The 25,165-nt window shown below is 39.6% G+C and overlaps 2 protein-coding genes across 2 annotated transcripts; both read right to left on the bottom strand.

Annotated features, from left to right (window-relative positions):
• Positions 1–1,761: 1,761 nt before the first annotated feature.
• Positions 1,762–5,883, bottom strand: LOC112722408 (uncharacterized). The gene is made up of 4 exons (XM_025773418.3): positions 4,965–5,883; positions 4,792–4,893; positions 4,564–4,677; positions 1,762–1,996 (listed from the first exon to the last, which is right to left on the bottom strand). The coding sequence occupies exons 1-2, from the start codon at positions 5,787–5,789 to the stop codon at positions 4,855–4,857; spliced, it is 864 nt and encodes a 287-aa protein (XP_025629203.2). The 5' UTR covers positions 5,790–5,883; the 3' UTR covers positions 1,762–1,996; positions 4,564–4,677; positions 4,792–4,854.
• Positions 5,884–9,309: 3,426 nt separating this feature from the next.
• On the bottom strand, positions 9,310–13,297 carry LOC112722407 (uncharacterized). The gene is made up of 4 exons (XM_025773417.3): positions 12,516–13,297; positions 12,343–12,444; positions 12,115–12,228; positions 9,310–9,547 (listed from the first exon to the last, which is right to left on the bottom strand). The coding sequence occupies exons 1-2, from the start codon at positions 13,176–13,178 to the stop codon at positions 12,406–12,408; spliced, it is 702 nt and encodes a 233-aa protein (XP_025629202.1). The 5' UTR covers positions 13,179–13,297; the 3' UTR covers positions 9,310–9,547; positions 12,115–12,228; positions 12,343–12,405.
• Between the last annotated feature and the right edge of the window lie 11,868 nt (positions 13,298–25,165).

Here is a 25,165-nt window from a genome sequence, read left to right as displayed (position 1 = left end):
GGAAACTTTCCAAAACCTCATTTAAAATAGCGCATGCCGATTTTTAAATTAACTTCATCAATATTGAACAATGGTTTCAATCTAAATCAAGAAACAGAAAATAAATTCCGTTTAAAACTTCTTACAAGAGAATTCAAAACTTCTTTAAAAATTCCAAAACCAAAAGTGTTCTTGAAATCCCCTTCTCATAAGAACATTCAAGAAGTTTAAGATGTACTAAAAAGGAGTCAAGCCTTGCAAGAAAGGATCTTAAATTAGAGTAGTTCAAACAAGATCCACTAAGCATGAAATATCAAACAAGTTTTAAATTGATCCAAAAGAATACAAAAGTCATAGAAAAGACAACTCAATCATTTGTAATTTTTCAATGATAAATCTTTAACTAAAAACTCTTGTAGAGATAATGGGAGAATAAACAATGTACTATCCTGAAACGAATCAAACTGACCCACATAAGGATGAGATTCACAAGAGGGGACAAACCAAGATCAATGGTAATGTTCACAAGATGTAAAAGATTAGTTAAAAACAGAATCACGTATGACATTCATAGAGGTGAAAAGCTTAAGAAGGAACCAGTCCGTTCATAAGAAGAAAGCTATGAATCCAACATTTTCAAAAGAGCAACAATGGCATAAACTATGTAGTATGCTAAACCAAACTCAATTCAAAATAAGTTAAGTAAAGCTTATCAAATGAAACTCAACCGGAATGAAAGCGAAAAATTCTTTCTTTCCAGTATTTCAGAAAATATCCAAATACACAATCAAATAAAGATGTCCATTGGAACTATAGTAAAATTACTAGAAGGTCAAAATTTACTTTTAAAATAAGTACAATTGCGTAAACCAGTAAAAGTACAGGCAAAGTATTAGAAAGAAATAGTTGTTAAACTGTATAAATAATTTCAAAGTCTCATATATAGAAAAGCATATATCTAATCAACAGCAATTTATAAAATCTCAAAATTAGTTGTAATCACTGTCAAGTAAGAGAAAAACTGAATCAACAATTTCTCAAAGAATGGACTCAGAATCCGGAGTTAAAAGTCACAGCACATTAAGACAGGTTCAAGGCTATATCAAAGAATACTTGAACCAAGAAGAACTCAAACAGAGGAAGATAGATGCAACAAAGATCTTAAACCAGCATATGCACTTAAGGTCAAACAAGAATACATATGGATAGAGGAATAGAGTGAAGACATCAAATTACTCTTCAAAAGGTCTAGCAAATAAGAACTTCAAGTTAGGATATGAAAGAACATGTCAACTCGAACAGAATTCAAGACACACAACTGAATAGCCTCGAGAAGTAGTTTCCAACTTTTCCAAAACCCGCAATTCGCTTTACTCAAAACTAGGATTTCATCTATGATAACCCATCGGTGCTTTCATATACATATTTCACTAGTATTAAGCCGGCCGAACTTAATATCAGGAATTATGCAATGCAAGACTAACAGCGTTAATCAATAGACTGTCATGTGCATAAAGCTCTAATTCTCGTCATTCGACAAGACCTAATACATGACGAACGCTCAGAGTATGCAACTGAAGCATAGTCAGTCCATTCCTCAGGCTCTACAGGAAGAACTGCTCTGATACCATAATGTAACACCCTAACTACCAAAGCTCGCACTTCCGGCTGTGCGACTCTGATAGCTCGGACATTACGACGACACTTATATTATTTAATACTAAAATATGAGCCTGTTTAAAACTTTAAACCGCAATACCGCTCCCAAAGATACTTTCATTCGATAACGTACATCCATAAATACCATTCAACTTACAACAACTCATACAGAGTACATCCATATATATATATACATAAATATATATAAATAATATTACAAACATAATACAATACAATTCCTATCCCTCTTACAGATTATATCGAGATAAAGGCGAGGGTACAATAAACCATAACTAAAACAATATAGAGCATCATAACAACAATTAAATAAGCTCTTCGTAACTTCTGCGCCCATATCCTGAAAGGGGAAAAATGTAGGGGGGTGAGAACATCATCCTCGAAAGGGTTCTCAGTAGAGGGTTTTTGGGAATTACTGTAATAGGATACATGAAGATAATCGCACCAGTGATTAATAACCGTCTTATGCCTCTTTTCAAAAACAACGGTTTACAATAAAAGAGGAATCGGAAATCTTTTCTGAAAGAGGAACAGTTCAATTCTCAAAAACTCAAAAGCCTTTCAAAACGGTTTATCTATGCTGAACCAAAGTAGCCTTTCATATTTTATTCCAAACCAAAAACACAAAACCGAAATCAACCATCAGTTCATCTTATTCCAACCACGGCCCTAGGCCCAAACAATCCAACCAGCAACCAATCACCACAATCCAACAGAGTCCCAGATGCAAACACAGATAGGAAGTTCAACCACAAACAAACAGTTATTACAAGTAAAACAGTTAGCAATTAATCACATAGGCAAACCAAGTATAATATGCACACCCAACCAATGTCACACAAATGCATATGATGCATGCCTGTCCCTAGTGGCTGATGATATCATCTGTCGGTTATAGAGCCAACCCGACAAGTCCTGGTAGCTAACCATTGGACTGTCCCTCTGTCGTGCATCCCCAACTCGAGTTATACTCATCATAAACTTGATCATAATCATGATCCATATCCATCACCCTCACTGGTGAATATTTATCCATCACCATCACTGGTGAATATTTATGGGGGCGAGCTCATCCGGGCCTTTCACAGTGCCCGGCCACACTTACGACATAGGGTCAACAGAGTATCAAGTCTCGACCTGGAGCACGTGGTGGCTAGCCACTGCTACTACCCAGGGAAACTCGTATCTCAGATAGTGGAAGTGCAACATTCATATATATCAATGATTCAGCATAAACATGCATTCAATCTCATCCATGGATCAACATCCATCTCAGCCATCCGGCTCACGGTTCAGTCCAGAACCAGCCAATATTCATATCATACACAGCCATTCCGGCTCACGGTTCAATCCAAAACCAACCAATATGTATAATCATACACAGCCATTCCGGCTCACAACAAAACAGCACTTCCACCATTCAACATCATTAAATTCATAAAGTCGGCATTTAAGCCATAAATTATTTTCTCAATTCATTTCACTTTGAAATCGAGTTTCAACTCTTTTCAGCCTTGGCTTTAAAGATCTCATTTCTCAAATCATCTTAGGCTCATAAGCCACTTTTACTCAAGGTAAATTCCCCTTTGAAAACAATGCCACTCTCGGCATCCTCTTTCCAAACTTCCATAACCATGGCAAGTTAAAGATTTATTTTGAAACATTCAAAATCATCCATTCAACAATGGGATTTTATAACAAAGTTTCTCGACATAGTCCCAAGTCTTTAGGGGAGAATAACATATCTCATTTCACCAAATTCATTTAAAATCATTAAAACATTGGCTTTCTGATTTGAGTAAGAAAATAGGATCTAAGCCAAACCGAGTCACGTAATCTTTACTTCTTTCAAAACCATTTCCTTTACTTAAACAAAACCGGCTTCAATTCCATAATTAAATCTGAAGCGTTTCAAACTGATAAGAGAATCATTTTTGTTGTGTTAAACTTAGAGTTCAAAAGATACTTTGAATCTTATTTAAAACGTCGAAATAATGAGGCTCATCACTCGAAATCCAATTCCTTTTAAAATCACGAAAACTCTCCCAAGGGACAATCTTTGTGTTTAATAGAGAAAAACATAAACCCGTTTTACCTTTTAAAACAGCCTCAAAGCAAAATTCTCTTTCGAATGACTTGTCCCCAAAGACATACTGTTCTTCTTGGAAAATAAGGAGAAATCATGATTCTCTTTTCAATAATTCTTTCAACGCATAACTTCATTGCTTTCTTAATTGTTCTAAGTAAAGGTAATAAAAGAAGCCATAATTTCACAATCCTCAAAATAGATAGGAAAGGCATTAAACTTAAAATTCCCCAATTAACATTTCAAATAAGGACTCGGATTCTATAGAAATTTCGGCAGCACCTCCCCTAAAACTTGGACTTTTGCCACCCGGTTCGGGTCCCAACTAAACCGTTTCTCATTCCTTTTCAACAGCTCAAAACCAGAAATCAATTCAAAAGCAAGCTAAATCCAACAATCGCCTCAGTGGCATATCTCAAGGAAACCATTTCAAATATCAACTCAATATCAACCGATTTAACTCATTTCTAAAGCTTTAAAGAATCGGTTCAGCATTAAATCATTTATCAAAACCAAATCAATTAAAGCGACCCAGGCTGACTTTCAAGAGTATTCTATCTTTCACATCATCAAAATAATTGACTCAATTCAAACTAATCCTCAACGGATTAAACTCATATTTCAAATCTTTAAAGAATCGACTTCAGACATTACATTTCACAAAGCCGCACCACAATTCAACCAAACCAACATCCATAGTCATTCGAGTCAATCAAATAATACATAAGGCAGATACAATCACCAAATACACAATATCTCGCACCAGTATCCATATGTAATAATTCCAATAATAAACTATAGTTTTTGGAAAGCGCCCCTACCTCGAAACGCAAATCCATAACTCAAACATGTCACAGAGTCCTTTCCGCCTCAACCCGAACTGACGGCAACTAAAATCTCAGCTCCCAGTCACGTTCGCAACAACCATCGCAACACTATTCGCAACATATAATAATCAGGACTCGACCCCACATTACCCAAAACTCATATTCATTAATCAAACACAACCGAATACCAACGCGAGGCTTTTTGAAACATAATTTACTTACTGAGCTAGCGAAACGAAGCAGCCGCAGCTCCATATCAACCCGGCAGCGACTCCGTCAGCCACCTCAAGCGGCAGCGGCGATGAAAGACTCCGACAACCGCGGCTGCACAACAACGTCATAGCGATAAAACCCAGGAATAGAAAGGAATGAAGACCAAATGCAAGGACCCTTACCGGCAGTGGTTTTCCGGCGACTAAACTGCGTTCTCCGGCGGCAGAGATGGCGGAGCAGCTCGAAACGGCCAGCAGCAGTGGCGGCGTTATCCCAGCACCAACATCCACCACCGTTTTCCGGCAACCAGAGGCACTGCGGGGTTTCACGGCGGCAGATCTAGCAGGAAAAGGGACCCTCGGCAGTGGCGCGTCGGCGGCGACTGGACGCAACTCCTCCAGCTCGCGTCTCCTTCTCTCCCAGCGTCGCCCATTCTCGGCCTTCCTCCTCCTTCGAGTTCGACAAAAAGGGACCCACGGCGGCGCTGTGCTTCCTCCACGATTGCGGACCCGACGATGGCGCAGCAGTGAGGACGACGGAGCTGGCGGCGAGTCCCTCTCTGCGCGACACTGACAGAGCGGCTTCTTCCTTCCTTCGACTCGGACCTGACGGCGGACCCCAAGACGGCGCGACGGCTGGGCGGCGATCACAGCGCAGCCCTTCCCTCTCTGCGCGATCTCCCTTCTCAAGCTCCCTCTCCCTCTCTGCCTCAATTTCTTTCTTTCATGGTAAAGGGAAGCCGTGTGGGTGTGGGCCACGAAGCACAGCTCGCAGTGAGGCGGCTGAGGACGATGGCGGCGCGGTGAACTCCCTTCCCTTCCCCCTTCACGCCGGCGACCCCTCATTCCTTCTCCCTCAATTTCACTTTCTGCTTCTGTTTCCTTCCTTTCATGAAAAGGAGAAAGGAAACCGTGCGTATTGTGGCTGCTGGGGTATGGGCAACAACGGGTAACCGGGTAGGGTTTCAGGGTTAGGGTTTTACTTTTGAAAATTAGGGTTAAGGGCATTATGGTAATTTCACATAAAATTGGGAATAATATAGTAATTGAAACCCAAATTAAATCCAACACTAGTTATATATAGAAAATACTATTTGCTCACCAATTTCACAAATTATTTTCAATAAAATGCCCAAATCTAAAAATTAGAAATAGTATACTTAATTTCTTCATTTTCCAAAATAGCAGTAATAATATTTAAAATATTATTTATCTAATCCAAATCATATAAAATCCTTATTATTTCATAACTATCAATCTTATACTTTAAATATAGAAAATAATCCAATAATTATAAAATTGGATAATAATTATAACTCATCTCAAATCCAATAAATCAAAACTTGCCTTAATTATCTTTAATAAAATAATCTCTGAAATTAAGGCTATAAATACTGTAGGATTTGAGACTTGATCATAATAAGACTTTTCAAAAGTTCTGGGTCTTACATCCTACCCACCTTATAAAAATTTTCGCCCTCGAAAATTGATACAAAACGAAAGAAATCTCATAACAGTTCATCCTTAAACACATTTAAGGAAGAAGCAAAAATATCTCAAAATATAATCATATATACGATTTTCAAATACTTTGACTGTCATAAGCATAAGGATGTGAAGGTAGGAGTGTGATTGCAAAGCAAACGTTACAAGGTAGGCTCAATGCAAAAGATAACATGGGTCAATCATGTGATAGAAGGGCAAGGCATCAAAGGCTATCAAACAGGATGGAGTTAAAACGACGTGCTCAACCTCCGCACACTAATCTCATATCCACCTCAAGGCTTCAACTTTCCAACTCCGTCAAACACTTTTCAACCTCATAGCCAAACATAAGCCTAACACCCGCAAGCTCGTTTGCAAGGGATAAAACACCCACAACTCATCATAACGTTACACACCTACCGCTTTACCTTCCATATATACATATCACGTCTTAAAGAACTAACGCATCGCGTTACTACGTCTATAAGTCGCACGTGATACCAAAACAATTCTCGAGTCTACTCAGAAGAATATGAGATCTTAGAAAGGAGAGACGGATGTCAAAGACAATAGTCATAGATTTGAAAGAATATATCCAATCCCAGATAAACATGGATGTTCAAGCAATAAAGTTTGCTAGACATAATTCAATTGACAACTTCAAAGATAACCCTTAGATCAAAGAAGTTCAATAGGATCAACAAGAAGATAACCAGCGCATCAGCTTGAAACAAACTCAAACTGAGTCGATGAAGTATGAAGTTTATAGAGGAGAATATCTCAAACCCAAGGCAAAGCTCACAAAACTCAAGGGCATGATTAAAAATACTTCTGAATACATTGTTCTTAAAAGAATCGAAAACTTGTAAAAATATCACTTCGCAGTCTGAAAGAGAAGTTAAACAACAAATGTCCTTCAAGAGAGTAACAAAAGCATAAATGTGGCTTTACTTCAATACAATTCCATGTTGAAGTAGATTTTGTAGAGTTCCAAAAACAAATGCACACAACTTTGGCTAAGAGCTAAAATATTTCCTCAAATATTTTAGAAAGATAATTAAATGCACAACTTAACCAAAAGCAGTTCATAAAAACTCGGAAATAATCAGATGCTTGTTCAAAATTCTCAAAATTTCATATTCAAACAAGCATGTATAACATTTATAGCAAGTACGAAAGAGGAAGTTAAACTCTTTTTAGAAAAGAAACTCCGAGATAAAATTTGCTTACAATCTGGTAAGGAAATAAGTGGTGCGTTACAAACAAACCGATTTCCACTAAACAAGGAAACTTTCCAAAACCTCATTTAAAATAGCGCATGCCGATTTTTAAATTAACTTCATCAATATTGAACAATGGTTTCAATCTAAATCAAGAAACAGAAAATAAATTCCGTTTAAAACTTCTTACAAGAGAATTCAAAACTTCTTTAAAAATTCCAAAACCAAAAGTGTTCTTGAAATCCCCTTCTCATAAGAACATTCAAGAAGTTTAAGATGTACTAAAAAGGAGTCAAGCCTTGCAAGAAAGGATCTTAAATTAGAGTAGTTCAAACAAGATCCACTAAGCATGAAATATCAAACAAGTTTTAAATTGATCCAAAAGAATACAAAAGTCATAGAAAAGACAACTCAATCATTTGTAATTTTTCAATGATAAATCTTTAACTAAAAACTCTTGTAGAGATAATGGGAGAATAAACAATGTACTATCCTGAAACGAATCAAACTGACCCACATAAGGATGAGATTCACAAGAGGGGACAAACCAAGATCAATGGTAATGTTCACAAGATGTAAAAGATTAGTTAAAAACAGAATCACGTATGACATTCATAGAGGTGAAAAGCTTAAGAAGGAACCAGTCCGTTCATAAGAAGAAAGCTATGAATCCAACATTTTCAAAAGAACAACAATGGCATAAACTATGTAGTATGCTAAACCAAACTCAATTCAAAATAAGTTAAGTAAAGCTTATCAAATGAAACTCAACCGGAATGAAAGCGAAAAATTCTTTCTTTCCAGTATTTCAGAAAATATCCAAATACACAATCAAATAAAGATGTCCATTGGAACTATAGTAAAATTACTAGAAGGTCAAAATTTACTTTTAAAATAAGTACAATTGCGTAAACCAGTAAAAGTACAGGCAAAGTATTAGAAAGAAATAGTTGTTAAACTGTATAAATAATTTCAAAGTCTCATATATAGAAAAGCATATATCTAATCAACAGCAATTTATAAAATCTCAAAATTAGCTGTAATCACTGTCAAGTAAGAGAAAAACTGAATCAACAATTTCTCAAAGAATGGACTCAGAATCCGGAGTTAAAAGTCACAGCACATTAAGACAGGTTCAAGGCTATATCAAAGAATACTTGAATCAAGAAGAACTCAAACAGAGGAAGATAGATGCAACAAAGATCTTAAACCAGCATATGCACTTAAGGTCAAACAAGAATACATATGGATAGAGGAATAGAGTGAAGACATCAAATTACTCTTCAAAAGGTCTAGCAAATAAGAACTTCAAGTTAGGATATGAAAGAACATGTCAACTCGAACAGAATTCAAGACACACAACTGAATAGCCTCGAGAAGTAGTTTCCAACTTTTCCAAAACCCGCAATTCGCTTTACTCAAAACTAGGATTTCATCTATGATAACCCATCGGTGCTTTCATATACATATTTCACTAGTATTAAGCCGGCCGAACTTAATATCAGGAATTATGCAATGCAAGACTAACAGCGTTAATCAATAGACTGTCATGTGCATAAAGCTCTAATTCTCGTCATTCGACAAGACCTAATACATGACGAACGCTCAGAGTATGCAACTGAAGCATAGTCAGTCCATTCCTCAGGCTCTACAGGAAGAACTGCTCTGATACCATAATGTAACACCCTAACTACCAAAGCTCGCACTTCCGGCTGTGCGACTCTGATAGCTCGGACATTACGACGACACTTATATTATTTAATACTAAAATATGAGCCTGTTTAAAACTTTAAACCGCAATACCGCTCCCAAAGATACTTTCATTCGATAACGTACATCCATAAATACCATTCAACTTACAACAACTCATACAGAGTACATCCATATATATATATACATAAATATATATAAATAATATTACAAACATAATACAATACAATTCCTATCCCTCTTACAGATTATATCGAGATAAAGGCGAGGGTACAATAAACCATAACTAAAACAATATAGAGCATCATAACAACAATTAAATAAGCTCTTCGTAACTTCTGCGCCCATATCCTGAAAGGGAAAAAATGTAGGGGGGTGAGAACATCATCCTCGAAAGGGTTCTCATTAGAGGGTTTTTGGGAATTACTGTAATAGGATACATGAAGATAATCGCACCAGTGATTAATAACCGTCTTATGCCTCTTTTCAAAAACAACAGTTTACAATAAAAGAGGAATCGGAAATCTTTTCTGAAAGAGGAACAGTTCAATTCTCAAAAACTCAAAAGCCTTTCAAAACGGTTTATCTATGCTGAACCAAAGTAGCCTTTCATATTTTATTCCAAACCAGAAACACAAAACCGAAATCAACCATCAGTTCATCTTATTCCAACCACGGCCCTAGGCCCAAACAATCCAACCAGCAACCAATCACCACAATCCAACAGAGTCCCAGATGCAAACACAGATAGGAAGTTCAAGCACAAACAAACAGTTATTACAAGTAAAACAGTTAGCAATTAATCACATAGGCAAACCAAGTATAATATGCACACCCAACCAATGTCACACAAATGCATATGATGCATGCCTGTCCCTAGTGGCTGATGATATCATCTGTCGGTTATAGAGCCAACCCGACAAGTCCTGGTAGCTAACCATTGGACTGTCCCTCTGTCGTGCATCCCCAACTCGAGTTATACTCATCATAAACTTGATCATAATCATGATCCATATCCATCACCCTCACTGGTGAATATTTATCCATCACCATCACTGGTGAATATTTATGGGGGCGAGCTCATCCGGGCCTTTCACAGTGCCCGGCCACACTTACGACATAGGGTCAACAGAGTATCAAGTCTCGACCTGGAGCACGTGGTGGCTAGCCACTGCTACTACCCAGGGAAACTCGTATCTCAGATAGTGGAAGTGCAACATTCATATATATCAATGATTCAGCATAAACATGCATTCAATCTCATCCATGGATCAACATCCATCTCAGCCATCCGGCTCACGGTTCAGTCCAGAACCAGCCAATATTCATATCATACACAGCCATTCCGGCTCACGGTTCAATCCAAAACCAACCAATATGTATAATCATACACAGCCATTCCGGCTCACAACAAAACAGCACTTCCACCATTCAACATCATTAAATTCATAAAGTCGGCATTTAAGCCATAAATTATTTTCTCAATTCATTTCACTTTGAAATCGAGTTTCAACTCTTTTCAGCCTTGGCTTTAAAGATCTCATTTCTCAAATCATCTTAGGCTCATAAGCCACTTTTACTCAAGGTAAATTCCCCTTTGAAAACAATGCCACTCTCGGCATCCTCTTTCCAAACTTCCATAACCATGGCAAGTTAAAGATTTATTTTGAAACATTCAAAATCATCCATTCAACAATGGGATTTTATAACAAAGTTTCTCGACATAGTCCCAAGTCTTTAGGGGAGAATAACATATCTCATTTCACCAAATTCATTTAAAATCATTAAAACATTGGCTTTCTGATTTGAGTAAGAAAATAGGATCTAAGCCAAACCGAGTCACGTAATCTTTACTTCTTTCAAAACCATTTCCTTTACTTAAACAAAACCGGCTTCAATTCCATAATTAAATCTGAAGCGTTTCAAACTGATAAGAGAATCATTTTTGTTGTGTTAAACTTAGAGTTCAAAAGATACTTTGAATCTTATTTAAAACGTCGAAATAATGAGGCTCATCACTCGAAATCCAATTCCTTTTAAAATCACGAAAACTCTCCCAAGGGACAATCTTTGTGTTTAATAGAGAAAAACATAAACCCGTTTTACCTTTTAAAACAGCCTCAAAGCAAAATTCTCTTTCGAATGACTTGTCCCCAAAGACATACTGTTCTTCTTGGAAAATAAGGAGAAATCATGATTCTCTTTTCAATAATTCTTTCAACGCATAACTTCATTGCTTTCTTAATTGTTCTAAGTAAAGGTAATAAAAGAAGCCATAATTTCACAATCCTCAAAATAGATAGGAAAGGCATTAAACTTAAAATTCCCCAATTAACATTTCAAATAAGGACTCGGATTCTATAGAAATTTCGGCAGCACCTCCCCTAAAACTTGGACTTTTGCCACCCGGTTCGGGTCCCAACTAAACCGTTTCTCATTCCTTTTCAACAGCTCAAAACCAGAAATCAATTCAAAAGCAAGCTAAATCCAACAATCGCCTCAGTGGCATATCTCAAGGAAACCATTTCAAATATCAACTCAATATCAACCGATTTAACTCATTTCTAAAGCTTTAAAGAATCGGTTCAGCATTAAATCATTTATCAAAACCAAATCAATTAAAGCGACCCAGGCTGACTTTCAAGAGTATTCTATCTTTCACATCATCAAAATAATTGACTCAATTCAAACTAATCCTCAACGGATTAAACTCATATTTCAAATCTTTAAAGAATCGACTTCAGACATTACATTTCACAAAGCCGTACCACAATTCAACCAAACCAACATCCATAGTCATTCGAGTCAATCAAATAATACATAAGGCAGATACAATCACCAAATACACAATATCTCGCACCAGTATCCATATGTAATAATTCCAATAATAAACTATAGTTTTTGGAAAGCGCCCCTACCTCGAAACGCAAATCCATAACTCAAACATGTCACAGAGTCCTTTCCGCCTCAACCCGAACTGACGGCAACTAAAATCTCAGCTCCCAGTCACGTTCGCAACAACCATCGCAACACTATTCGCAACATATAATAATCAGGACTCGACCCCACATTACCCAAAACTCATATTCATTAATCAAACACAACCGAATACCAACGCGAGGCTTTTTGAAACATAATTTACTTACTGAGCTAGCGAAACGAAGCAGCCGCAGCTCCATATCAACCCGGCAGCGACTCCGTCAGCCACCTCAAGCGGCAGCGGCGATGAAAGACTCCGACAACCGCGGCTGCACAACAACGTCATAGCGATAAAACCCAGGAATAGAAAGGAATGAAGACCAAATGCAAGGACCCTTACCGGCAGTGGTTTTCCGGCGACTAAACTGCGTTCTCCGGCGGCAGAGATGGCGGAGCAGCTCGAAACGGCCAGCAGCAGTGGCGGCGTTATCCCAGCACCAACATCCACCACCGTTTTCCGGCAACCAGAGGCACTGCGGGGTTTCACGGCGGCAGATCTAGCAGGAAAAGGGACCCTCGGCAGTGGCGCGTCGGCGGCGACTGGACGCAACTCCTCCAGCTCGCGTCTCCTTCTCTCCCAGCGTCGCCCATTCTCGGCCTTCCTTCTCCTTCGAGTTCGACAAAAAGGGACCCACGGCGGCGCTGTGCTTCCTCCACGATTGCGGACCCGACGATGGCGCAGCAGTGAGGACGACGGAGCTGGCGGCGAGTCCCTCTCTGCGCGACACTGACAGAGCGGCTTCTTCCTTCCTTCGACTCGGACCTGACGGCGGACCCCAAGACGGTGCGACGGCTGGGCGGCGATCACAGCGCAGCCCTTCCCTCTCTGCGCGATCTCCCTTCTCAAGCTCCCTCTCCCTCTCTGCCTCAATTTCTTTCTTTCATGGTAAAGGGAAGCCGTGTGGGTGTGGGCCACGAAGCATAGCTCGCAGTGAGGCGGCTGAGGACGATGGCGGCGCGGTGAACTCCCTTCCCTTCCCCCTTCACGCCGGCGACCCCTCATTCCTTCTCCCTCAATTTCACTTTCTGCTTCTGTTTCCTTCCTTTCATGAAAAGGAGAAAGGAAACCGTGCGTATTGTGGCTGCTGGGGTATGGGCAACAACGGGTAACCGGGTAGGGTTTCAGGGTTAGGGTTTTACTTTTGAAAATTAGGGTTAAGGGCATTATGGTAATTTCACATAAAATTGGGAATAATATAGTAATTGAAACCCAAATTAAATCCAACACTAGTTATATATAGAAAATACTATTTGCTCACCAATTTCACAAATTATTTTCAATAAAATGCCCAAATCTAAAAATTAGAAATAGTATACTTAATTTCTTCATTTTCCAAAATAGCAGTAATAATATTTAAAATATTATTTATCTAATCCAAATCATATAAAATCCTTATTATTTCATAACTATCAATCTTATACTTTAAATATAGAAAATAATCCAATAATTATAAAATTGGATAATAATTATAACTCATCTCAAATCCAATAAATCAAAACTTGCCTTAATTATCTTTAATAAAATAATCTCTGAAATTAAGGCTATAAATTACTGTAGGATTTGAGACTTGATCATAATAAGACTTTTCAAAAGTTCTGGGTCTTACATCTGTAAGGCCCACATCGGTTGGGGAGGGGAACGAAGCATGCCTTATAAGGGTGTGGATACCTCTCCCTAGCATGACGCGTTTTGACGAGTGAGTGTGGGGGGCTTCGGCTAGCATCCCTATCGTCAAAAGCAAAACCGTGAGGCCTTGTGTGCCAAAGCGGACAATATCGTGCTAGCGGGTGGTCTGGGCTGTTACAGATGGTATCAGAGCCGGAACCCGGATCGATGTGCCAGCGAGGGCGCTGGACTCCCTTAGGGGGGTGGATTGTAAGGCCCACATCGGTTGGGGAGGGGAACGAAGCATGCCTTATAAGGGTGTGGATACCTCTCCCTAGCATGACGCGTTTTGACGAGTGAGTGTGGGGGGCTTCGGCTAGCATCCCTATCGTCAAAAGCAAAACCGTGAGGCCTTGTGTGCCAAAGCGGACAATATCGTGCTAGCGGGTGGTCTGGGCTGTTACACATCATACTAGAATGTATGCTAACTAGAGATTTTTTGACACCATTGACATGGTTGTGATTTAATATGCTAAGAAATAATATTTAACTTGTAAAATACAATGCAACAAGTTTATTTCAGTTTAGCATCTTAATTGAAATTGTTTGATTTCACTGTAGAGTCTGTTTTTATGCACATAGGAAAACACCAACGTTAACTAAAGTCCTTTTTAATTTGAGTAATATTTTTGTAATATTTTTATTTAGCAAAAAGTATATTACTTATGCAATGCAAGCATGTTTATAAGTAATAACGTACTATAAAAGTCTAGCACCATCCCCCACAATCTCAAAGGACATGAGTGGCATATTCAATTCAAGCATATAGATTCACTATGATTTCTACTAACTTAATATAAAAGTCTAGCACCATCTCCCACAATCTCAAAGTATAGCTACTGTGTATACCTAATTCTAAAACAGAACTAATTAAAATAATAACACTTCCAAACTAATTTTTTAAAGATAAAGATAAGTGTTAAAACAACTAACAACAAAATTATTACCAAAGATCAGTTTGGATTAGCATGATGCTAGAGTTCAGTTTTGACGGTTGAATCTAAGCAGTCAGGTACTAACTCAAGCTCAGGAGCTTTCTCTGGATGTTCTCACAAAGGGAGTAAAGACCTCTGCTTTGACTTGCCTGATCAAAACACCAAGCAAAAATAAAACAACCAGCATTTCAACGTAACTACCAAGATACCAAGCGCTTGAACCTTAATAAAAGTATAATAATAGTAACAATACAAATTCTTTGGCATGTGAATTTCTATCGCTTAGGAAATTATTAGTATAACCATGGATTATCTTAAGAATGTAGATCCTAAATTGAGTTTTATGCTTCTAGAAGAATCTTAAAAGAGTTTTCATCTTTGCCATAAATGAGGGGCTTAACTTAGTAATGAAGCAGTACTAAATTAAAATTAAGAAGGGATTAGTTTATCTTAGGGAATTTTTGAACATTACTTCATTTGGCTTTAGCTCTTTTGTAACTTATGAATTCAACTAATTAAATTGTCTCTAAGTACTAAAGCTAAAATCTTGATCAATAACTAAATTTTTATATTTTTATAAAAATTCGGATATAACCTCCCCTAAAAGTGGACTTAACCACCCTTAAGGGTCCCTTTATCTTAACAATCCACCAATCTTCTTTTTAACAATTACCAACAACTTTTTCAAAATCAACTTATCATATTTTAATTTAACAAATAATTCCAAATCCATCACCATTCATAGCCACAAACTAAACAAATTCTCATTACAATCAGCTAACAATAAGAATTTCAACATTCCCAAACAATAAGTAAATCAATCACATATTCATCAAATTCAGTCACTTTCACGGTTACAAACCCAACTCAAACTCATCATTTAGTAATTCTAGACAATCATAAATTATTTGCAATTATTCGATAAACTTTATTGGCATTCATGATTTAAAATCTTTAGTTTGGAAACGAATCCCCTACCTCAACGTGTCGAAATCCAAAGAAATTAAGCCTGACCCCTTCGTCTTAACTCACAGCAGCAGCAGCAGTAACAGTCTTGAACCGAACAAATAGCAGCGGCATTAGCCACACTGACAACTTCCTGCAGCAACAACACCATCAAACACAGCTTCATAGTTACAGTGGTTCAACGCTGAAATGTTAACACCCAAAACCCTTAACAAGCATATAACACAACAATAACAATAAAGGTTTTAGATCAGGAACTCACTGCAGCTATGAAAAAACAGAACGATGGAGCAGCAGCAGCCCCGGTAGTGGCGTAACCAATGGAGAGCAAGCTGGCAGAGGCGTATGGTTCGACGGCAAACGGCCCACACTTTCGGCGGCAAGAGAAACACCCACCGACGTGTCCTTCGGCTCCTCGTTCGTCTCTCTCTGGGCTTCCTCTACTGCAACGGCCACACTACCCGCGACGACAGCGCTACCCACAACGAGCCCTTGCAGCGACAACGGCGGAAGCACGATGGCGATGAGGCATCATCTCCCTCTCGCGTCGCTCTGTCTCTCTCTCTCTCTTTCTCTTTCCCTCGCGTCGCTCTCTCTTATGATCGGTCTCCCTCTCTTCCTTGCGAGCAGCGACAGCAATGGTGTCTCTAAGCTCTGCCGGCGCCGTCCTCTCCTCCATTCCCTTCTTCTTGCACTCTCCGTCTCTCTCACTTTGTTTAGTGTGCATGTGTCTAGGGATAGCAATTAGGGAAAATAATTAGGGATTATAGAGTAAGAAATTTTATAAAAAGATAAAGGTAAAGATAGTACCAAGATTTTAACAAAATTATAAAGTAGAATAATAATTTATAATTAAATTTATTATAATAAAATTATTTTAGGAATATATAAAAATATTTATTGCTTAATTTATAAATTAAGCTTAAGTAATTATTTTTATTTAAAATTACAAATAATGTAATAAAGATTGATATTTTGTTTTGAAGAAAGATTGTTAAAATTTTTTTGAGGTGTTAAAAATATATTATGTTAAATTTTAGAATGAAAATGAAATAAAAATATATAATATTTGTTATAAATTTATTTTAAATTTATTTCTTTTATAAATAATATTGGGTTATATGTTTATAACAATAATTTTTAAGTGTTCTATAAATTTAGTATTTATAAAAAAAATTATTTAAATTTGTATAATTATTTATAATTATTTTTATATGTATCTTTTAATTTGTATAATTATTTAAATAATATTAGAAAATTATTGTTCGATAAAAAATTGTTGTAATGGTTATAAAATCATTCCTTAAAATAGTCAAAAAGAAAGTTTTATTTTGTTGCTATAACGTAATGAAAAATTGAATTTCAACAACACTGTAAAAACCGTTGTCTAAGGCCATCTAATAGAACGGTTTTAAAGTGTAGCATTTTGGAAACGGTTTTTATGCGTTTCTTTTGTATAATTATTTAAACAACAATAAAAAACCGTTGCTTAAAAATAAATCATGGTAACGGTTATAAAACCGTTCTTTAAAATAGTCAAAGAGAACGGTTTTAATTTGTTGCTATAAAATAATGAAAAATTGAATTCAACAGTAACACTATAAAAAATCGTTGTCTAAAACTATCTAAGAGAACGGTTTTAAGGCGTTGCCAAATTTGGCGTTGCTAAAGCCCATATTTGTTGTAGTGAAGGAAGCCTTCGAGCGGGTTCGGGTCTTTGGGACCTCCGTCCGACTTGTGAGTGTGAGAGAATAGGGGGTGGTACCTGCAAAGACGCTCCGATGCCTAAGTCAGCAAGGGTGTAAGCAGGTCTAGAGAGTATTGGGACTTAATAATACCTGAGGGGTGTCAGTGTATTTATAGTGGTGAACCAATAACCACCGTTGGAGTAGTTCCACCTTTGGAGGGGAATAACCGTCCCTTTATCTTAGGAAAGTTGGGATATGGCTCCTGAAAATGAGTTGAGAGATTTTAGGGGCAGTTACTTATTTGAGTGAGTGTTATCTGCCAGCTAATCTTCGTCCCCGACTTCTTGAGGGGAAGGTCGGTGAAGGATGAGAGTCGATCCTTTGGATTGGGCCTCTTATTTGCTCCTGGGCCCTGGCGTTGGGCCAGAGTATGAACAGTGCCCCTACTCGAGTCCAATCTCTTTTTAAGAGGTGGGGTCGAGTATCTCAACTCGGGTTTGTAACCGACTTGCTGAGGAACCGACGTGATTTTTTGGAACCGTCGTGTTTCAAGGTTACCCAACAGCCGTGTCTAATCAAACGTCGCGTCGGTTAGGAATTTGTGTATTCATACGCGGGGATCAGTTACATTGGTAACGGTGCACCTCTTGAATGACGGCCCCCGTTTTTACCATTATGCCCCTAACGTATTTATAAATACTTTCCCTCTCTTTCTTTATTTCATTTCTGAAAACCTTCGTATTTGCCTTCCTTATTCAAAGGAAAAAGAAAAACTTTATTCGCGAGATTTCCTCTGAGCCTTCTCCTTTCTCTGAGCCGCCACTGCCCATCCCTTTTTCAAGCAAAGGTTAGTTCTTTTCTCTGCTCTCTTTTTTACGAAAATGCTTTTGTTGGCATGCTTTTATTTTGAGAAGAGAGTTGGCTATAGGCTTAACGACTCTGTTTTGTTTGAGGATTTGGTCCCAGACCCCTCAGACACCCTATTTTTTGATCCTTTTTCCTTTTTCCTTTGTAGGTTTCGCTACTTTTATATAGGAAAAGAATGTCTTCTCTAGAGTCCCTGGCTCAGTGGGTGGATGTCACAGTTCTTGGGGAAGAACCTTTGGTAGATACTGACTACATCACTGATCTTCGCACGCGTCATAGGATCTGTGCTCTTGATGAGGATGAGCCAAAATATGAGTTGGTTGCCCCGTTCTGGAAGACCGGGTTTGCTTTGGGATGGCTTCTGACGAGGACCCCCATTTCTTTTTTATGTATGAGAGTTTTTTCACTCGACTGGGAGTGTTTCTACCCTTTTCTGCTTTTGCGGTTTCTGTTTTACGTCACTGCCGTGTCGCTCATACTCAACTTCACCCTAACTCTTGGGGTTTTTTGAAAGTTTATCAACTTATCAGTGAGGCCTTAGATTTTCCGACTTCTCTGAGGATTTTATTTTATCTTTTTCATATGACTAAGCCCTTTAGTGGGCAGAACAATAAACAACAATGGGTGTCTTTCCGGGCTATCCAAGGTCGGAGAGTTTTCAACCTTTTTGATGAATCCTTTCACGACTTCAAAATTTTTTTTTAAAGTTCTAGCTGTAGAGGGTCACCACCCCTTTTTTCTGGACGAAAATTCTGCTCCCCGCTTTCCTTTATACTGGCTGGAGGCTTCTCCTGTGAAGAAGTATGGTTTGGATGACCTAAATGAGGTCGAGGAGGCTGTTGTCGGGTTCCTCCGAGAAGTTTGGGGGAGGACCCCTTATTTGGATACAAAAAAGTTCCTCTAGGGGTCTCCGACCTTTGTGCAGACTCAATTAGGTAGATATAGTTTCTTTTTGATTTGTTCCGACCTATTTTCTAATTCTGAAATTCCGACTTCTTTGTGAATTGAATTTTTGTTTTCTTTTCAGAAATGGTGAAGAAAGCTTCTGCCTCCTCCTACCAGAAAGTTCAGGAAGCCAAAAAAGATCTCGGGCGCGGGTGGACGCTGCAAGGGCTACTGGCGATCTTCCCCCTCCTCCTTCTCCTCCTCATAATTTGGGAACTTCCTCCCGTCCCATTATGGTATCCTCTTCCTCTACTTCTTCTCTTCCTTCTCCTCCTCCTCTGCCCCAACCTTCCCCTGAACTCGAGAAGAAGAAACGAAAAACTTCTGGCTCTTCTTTCGGGGCTGGTTTTGATGGTCCTCAGTTTGTCCGAACCCATCTTTTTCCTTATTCAACTATTAGTATGGATGATGCTATGGTTCGGAACCATCTAAATCTTATATTTCAGGGAAGCGTTTGGGCGGCTGGGGTTTGTACCAAGCTCCTGGATATTTTTGAACATACTCCCCTCAGTTCTTTGGGTTCCATCCTAAGAATTGAGGAACTTGAGGGGAGGATTTCTTTATATCAGGAGGAGGAGAAGAGGTTGAAGGAGGAGATTACCAAATTAAAGGAGGAGAAGGATAAGATTCGGGAGAGGGAGAAGAAGCTTATGGGCCAGTGTGCCATGGCGGAGGGCCTTAAGGAGAAGGCGGAGCAGAATTATGTCAGGCTTTTTACGAAGAATTTGGACCTGAAAAAGGAGCTCTCTGGTTGCCGGGATGCTTTCCAAGACTTGGAGGACTCCATTGCTGAGGGAGCGGAGGAGGCGTGGAGGATCTTTAAGGAACAGATTGGGGTCATTGCTCCCGACCTGGACCTTTCTCCCTTAGATCCTGATAAAATTGTAGTAAATGGCACGATTATCTCCCCTCCCCGACATGAAACTGACTCCGAGTTGAAAACTCGGGGGCAGAGAATAATGGAGTTTCCTCCTCGGGGTGACATTCCGAGTTCTTCGGGGGTTCCTCCTGAAGTTCCCGACCAGCCTGTTCCGACTTTTTCTGACGCTGCTCCGACTCCTACTGCTCCGACTTCTGGTGGTGACCTTCCTTCTTCCAATTAAACTATGCTGGCTATATGGGGGCCCGGCATGTGGGTCCCCCCTTTTTTAAATAATTTTTATATTTTTATTTATGGTGGTGATTTGCTGACAATTTGGTGGCCTTTTTTTTTCCATAAACAAGATTAAAAATACCCCTTTTTGGATAAGGGTTTTAGGTTATCTTTCATGTTTGGCCTGCATGCTTACTTCTTAGGTTTTTGGAAACCTCTTTTGATCTTTTTTGTTTTTTTGAAAACCTTTTTTCATTTTTTGAAAAGGCTTTTTAACTTGAACTTTTTTCCAAAGTTTTTAAGACAGTTTCTGCCTATTGGTTTTTGATGTATTTTCTTATCTCTTTTTGGGTTGTTCTTTATACTCAATTTTGGATTTCATTGAGTTTTCCTGACTTAGGTTATTTTTGCGATGTATTTCATCTGTCATTGGTTTTCCGACATCTACGTCGGCCAATTTCCAAGTTGTTATGATATGCAACCTCTTTACACCGACTTGTACCTCGTCGTTTTATCCTGACAACCATCTAGGTCGGTTCATGGGATTTTCATGCTTTGTCAATCTTAAGTCGGTGCGTTTCATAGAAAAAGGTGAAAAGGAATTTATAAGAGATATTGTAAAAGATCTTTATTTATTTACAAAGGTACTTTATTGCTACTAAGGGTTTTTGATAATTTGTAGCCCCTTAGTCTCTACTTTGATGCCTCATTAAAAACCCCCCTTCATGAAAACCCTTTTTTTTTTTTGGAAAAAACCATGAAGTTGGGAAAAGAGTACATTAGGGAGTAGAGTTCGCTTTTAACTGTAGTACCTTTTCATGTTACAAGCATGCCACAACCTTGGTGACTCGGTGCCATTCAAGTCAGTCACCTTATAATAACCTTTTCCTAAGACCTCACTAATTTTGTATGGTCCCTTCCAATTAGCAGTGAGCTTCCCTTCCCCAGATTTGTTGACTCCAATGTCGTTTCTAATTAAGACCAAGTCGTCTGGGGTGAAACTCCTCCTAATAACTTTTTTGTTGTATCTGGTAGTCATCCTTTGCTTCAATGCCGCCTCTCTTATCTGGGCTTGCTCTCGGATTTCAGGGAGTAGTTTAAGTTCCTCTTTGTGCCCCTGTATGTTCCTGACCACATCATGGAAGATCACCCTTGGACTTTGCTCGTTGATTTCTACTAGTATCATGGCTTCCACGCCATAGACAAGTCGGAAGGGTGTTTCCCCTGTGGACGATTGTGGCGTTGAACAATAAGCCCACAATACTTGGGGGAGCTCCTCAGCCCAAGCTCCTTTTGCATCTTGCAACCTTTTCTTCAATCCTGCCAGTATGACCTTGTTAGCTGCCTCGGCTTGTCCATTTGCTTGTGGATTTTCCACCGAGGTGAACTGGTGTTTAATCTTCATACTAGCTATCAGGCTTCTGAAGGTTGAGTCGGTAAACTGAGTTCCATTATCCATGGTGATGGAATGAGATATCCCATACCTTGTGATAATGTTTTTGTATAGGAACTTCCGACTTCTTTGGGCAGTAATGGTGGCTAATGGTTCTGCTTCTATCCACTTTGTGAAGTAGTCTATTCCCACTATTAGGTATTTTACTTGTCCTGGGGCTTGGGGAAAAGGTCCTAGCAGGTCCATCCCCCATTTTGCGAAAGGCCATGCAGAAGTTATACTAATGAGCTCCTTGGGGGGAGCCACGTGAAAGTTTGCATGTATTTGGCATGGCTGACACTTCTTCACAAATTCTGTGGCATCCTTTTGCAAGGTCGGCCAGTAGAACCCAGCTCGGATTACCTTTCTGGCTAGCGACCTAGCTCCGAGATGATTTCCGCAGATTCCATTATGAACCTCCTCTAACACTTCAGTTGTCCTTGAGGTCGGGACGTATTTTAGCAATGGTGTTGATATTCCTCTTTTATAGAGGATATTTTTCACCAGAGTATAGTGTTGTGCTTTCCTCCATATTTTCTTGGCCTCTTTTTCCTATTTGGGGAGGATGTTGAATTTTATGTATTCGACTAGGGGATTCATCCATCCGAGGTTTAGCCCGGTTACTTCAAGGACATCTTGTTTAGCCTCTGTTTTAACTATAGAGGGTTCTTGGAGAGTTTCCTGGATCAAGCTTCTATTATTTCCCCCTGGTTTGGTACTTGCTAACTTGGAGAATGTGTCTGCTCTGCTGTTAAGATCCCGAGTTATATGTTTGATCTCGGTTTCTACGAAGCGCCCGAGGTGCTCCAAGGTTTTGTCCAAGTATCTCTTCATATTTGGGTCTTTGGCCTGATACTCTCCATTTATTTGGGAGGTCACTACTTGAGAGTCACTGAATATCATCACTTTTGTTGCACCGACTTCTTCTACCAACTTTAAACCTGCGATCAGGGCTTCATATTCTGCCTGATTGTTGGAAGCTGGGAATTCAAATTTGAGGGACACCTCTATTTGGGTTTCCCTTCATTGACCAGTATTATGCCCGCACCACTTCCTTTCTTGTTTGAGGATCCATCTACGTATAGTTCCCATGTAGTTGGTTTTTCCTCTTGATCTCCTGCATATTCTGCTATGAAGTCGGTGAGGCATTGGGATTTAATTGCCATCCGGGTTTCGTACTTCAAGTCGAACTCGGAGAGCTCTATTGCCCATTGAACCACTCTCCCCGCAACATCCGTTTTTTGGAGGATTTGCTTCATGGGCTGGTTCGTTCGGACTTTTATTGTGTGAGCTTGGAAGTAAGACCGTAACCTTCGTGAGGCTATTACTAAGGAGTAGGCAAATTTCTCTAGTTTATGGTACCTTAGTTCAGGCCCTTGTAGAACTTTGCTGGTGAAGTACACAGGATGTTGCCCGACCTTATCTTCTTGTATCAGGGCTGATGCTACAGCTTTGTCTGCTACAGACAAATATAGGTCGAGTTTTTCCCCAACTAGAGGTCGGGTCAGGATTGAAGGTTGGCTCAATAACCTTTTGAACTCCTAGAATGCTTCTTCGCACTCTGGAGTCCATTCGAACTGGCATCCTTTTCTTAGTAGAGAGAACAATGGAAGGGATCTTAATGTTGATCCTGCCAAGAACCTGGAGAGGGCTACAAGTCGGCCATTCAATTGTTGAACCTCTCTTAAGCAAGTTGGGATTTTCATTTCTAGGATGGCTTTGCACTTGTCGGGATTTGCTTTGATCCCCCTTTGGGTTAGCATAAACCCTAGAAACTTTCCAGCCTCCACCACAAAGGTGCATTTTGCGGGATTTAGCCTTATCCCATGCAACCTTATGGTGTTGAAAACTTGCGAGAGGTCTGTCGAGAGGTCGGTTTCTTCCTTGGTTTTCACCAGCATGTCGTCTACGTAGACTTCCATTAAGTTCCCGAGGTGGGGAGCAAACACCTTATTCATCAGCCTTTGGTATGTGGCCCCAGCATTCTTTAATCCAAACGGCATGACCACGTAGCAATAGTTCGCTTTAGGCATGATGAATGATGTCTTTTCTTGGTCCGGCTTGTACATTGGGATTTGGTTGTATCCCGAGTAAGCATCCATAAACGACAAATATTGATACCCTGAGCTGGAGTCTACTAGAGTATCAATGCTTGGAAGTAGATATGGGTCTTTGGGACATGCCTTATTCAGGTCGGTATAGTCAACGCACATCCTCCACTTGCCGTTTTGCTTTTTGACTAGTACTACGTTTGCTAGCCATGTCGGATATTTGACCTCCCTGATGAAGCTGGCCTCTAGGAGCGCTTGTACCTGTTCTTCCACTGCCTAAGCCCTTTCTGGACCGAGCTTGAGCCTTCGCTGCTGTACAGGTCGCGATTCAGGGTATACTGAGAGCTTGTGGGACATGAGCTCGGAGTTTATCCCTGGCATGTCGGAGGCTTTCCAAGCAAAGAGGTCGGAATTATCTCGTAATAGCTTTGTCAACCTTTGCTTTAGGTTTTCTTCTAGGCTGGCTCCTATGTTGGTATTTTTTCCTTCCTTCTTGTCGACCTGTATTTCTTCAGTTTTTCCCCCCGGTTGCGGCCACAACTCTTCTTTGGCTCTTGCTCTGCCAAGCTCTATGGTGTGGATTTCCTTGCCCTTTCCTCTCAGGTTCAGGATTTCATTGTAGCATTTTCTTGCCAATTTCTGGTCTCCCCGTACAGTTGCTATCCCCACATATGTTGGAAATTTCATGCAAAGGTGAGGGGTAGATACCACTGCTCCGAGCCGATTTAGGGTAGTTCTGCCAATTAAGGAATTATATGCGGACCCGACGTCGATGACTATAAAGTCTATGCTCAGAGTTTTGGATTTTTCCCCCTTTCCAAAAGTCGTATGGAGGGGGTAGGAATCCTAGTGGTTTTATTGGCGTGTCGTCCAGCCCGTACAGGGTATCAGGGTAAGCCCTTAACTCCTTCTCATCCAACCCTAGTTTGTCGAACGCGGGCTTGAAAAGGACGTCTACTGAACTTCCTTAGTCTACTAAAGTTCTGTGGAGATGGGCATTTGCCAGGATCATGGTTATCACCACTGGATCATCGTGTCCAGCGATTATTCCTTGCCCATCTTCTTTTATAAATGAGATAGTTGGGAGGTCGGATGCTTCGCTCCCGACCTGGTAAACTCGCTTGAGGTGTCTCTTACGAGATGACTTGGTGAGTCCCCCTCCCGCAAATCCCCTTGAGATCATATGTATGTGTCTCTCTGGGGTTTGTGGTGGTAGGTATCTCATGTTCCCGTCATCTCGTTTCCTTTTCCCATGATTCTCTGACCTTTCCATGAGATATCTGTCAAGTCGGCCTTCCTTAGCCAACTTTTCTATCATATTTTTGAGGTCGTAGCAATCTTTTGTTG

This window comes from Arachis hypogaea, chromosome 11, assembly GCF_003086295.3.
Source record: "Arachis hypogaea cultivar Tifrunner chromosome 11, arahy.Tifrunner.gnm2.J5K5, whole genome shotgun sequence".
In the NCBI taxonomy this organism is placed as follows: Eukaryota; Viridiplantae; Streptophyta; class Magnoliopsida; order Fabales; family Fabaceae; genus Arachis; species Arachis hypogaea.
This window is presented reverse-complemented; position numbering and strand designations above follow the sequence as displayed.

Coding starts and splice junctions, on each gene's coding strand:
- LOC112722408 (XM_025773418.3), bottom strand. CDS start 5,789: ATGCCCTTAACCCTAATTTTCAAAAGTAAAACCCTAACCCTGAAACCC. Junction 4,894..4,964: donor TCGCCGGAAAACCACTGCCG/GTAAGGGTCCTT, acceptor GTTGTTGTGCAG/CCGCGGTTGTCGGAGTCTTT.
- LOC112722407 (XM_025773417.3), bottom strand. CDS start 13,178: ATGAGGGGTCGCCGGCGTGAAGGGGGAAGGGAAGGGAGTTCACCGCGC. Junction 12,445..12,515: donor TCGCCGGAAAACCACTGCCG/GTAAGGGTCCTT, acceptor GTTGTTGTGCAG/CCGCGGTTGTCGGAGTCTTT.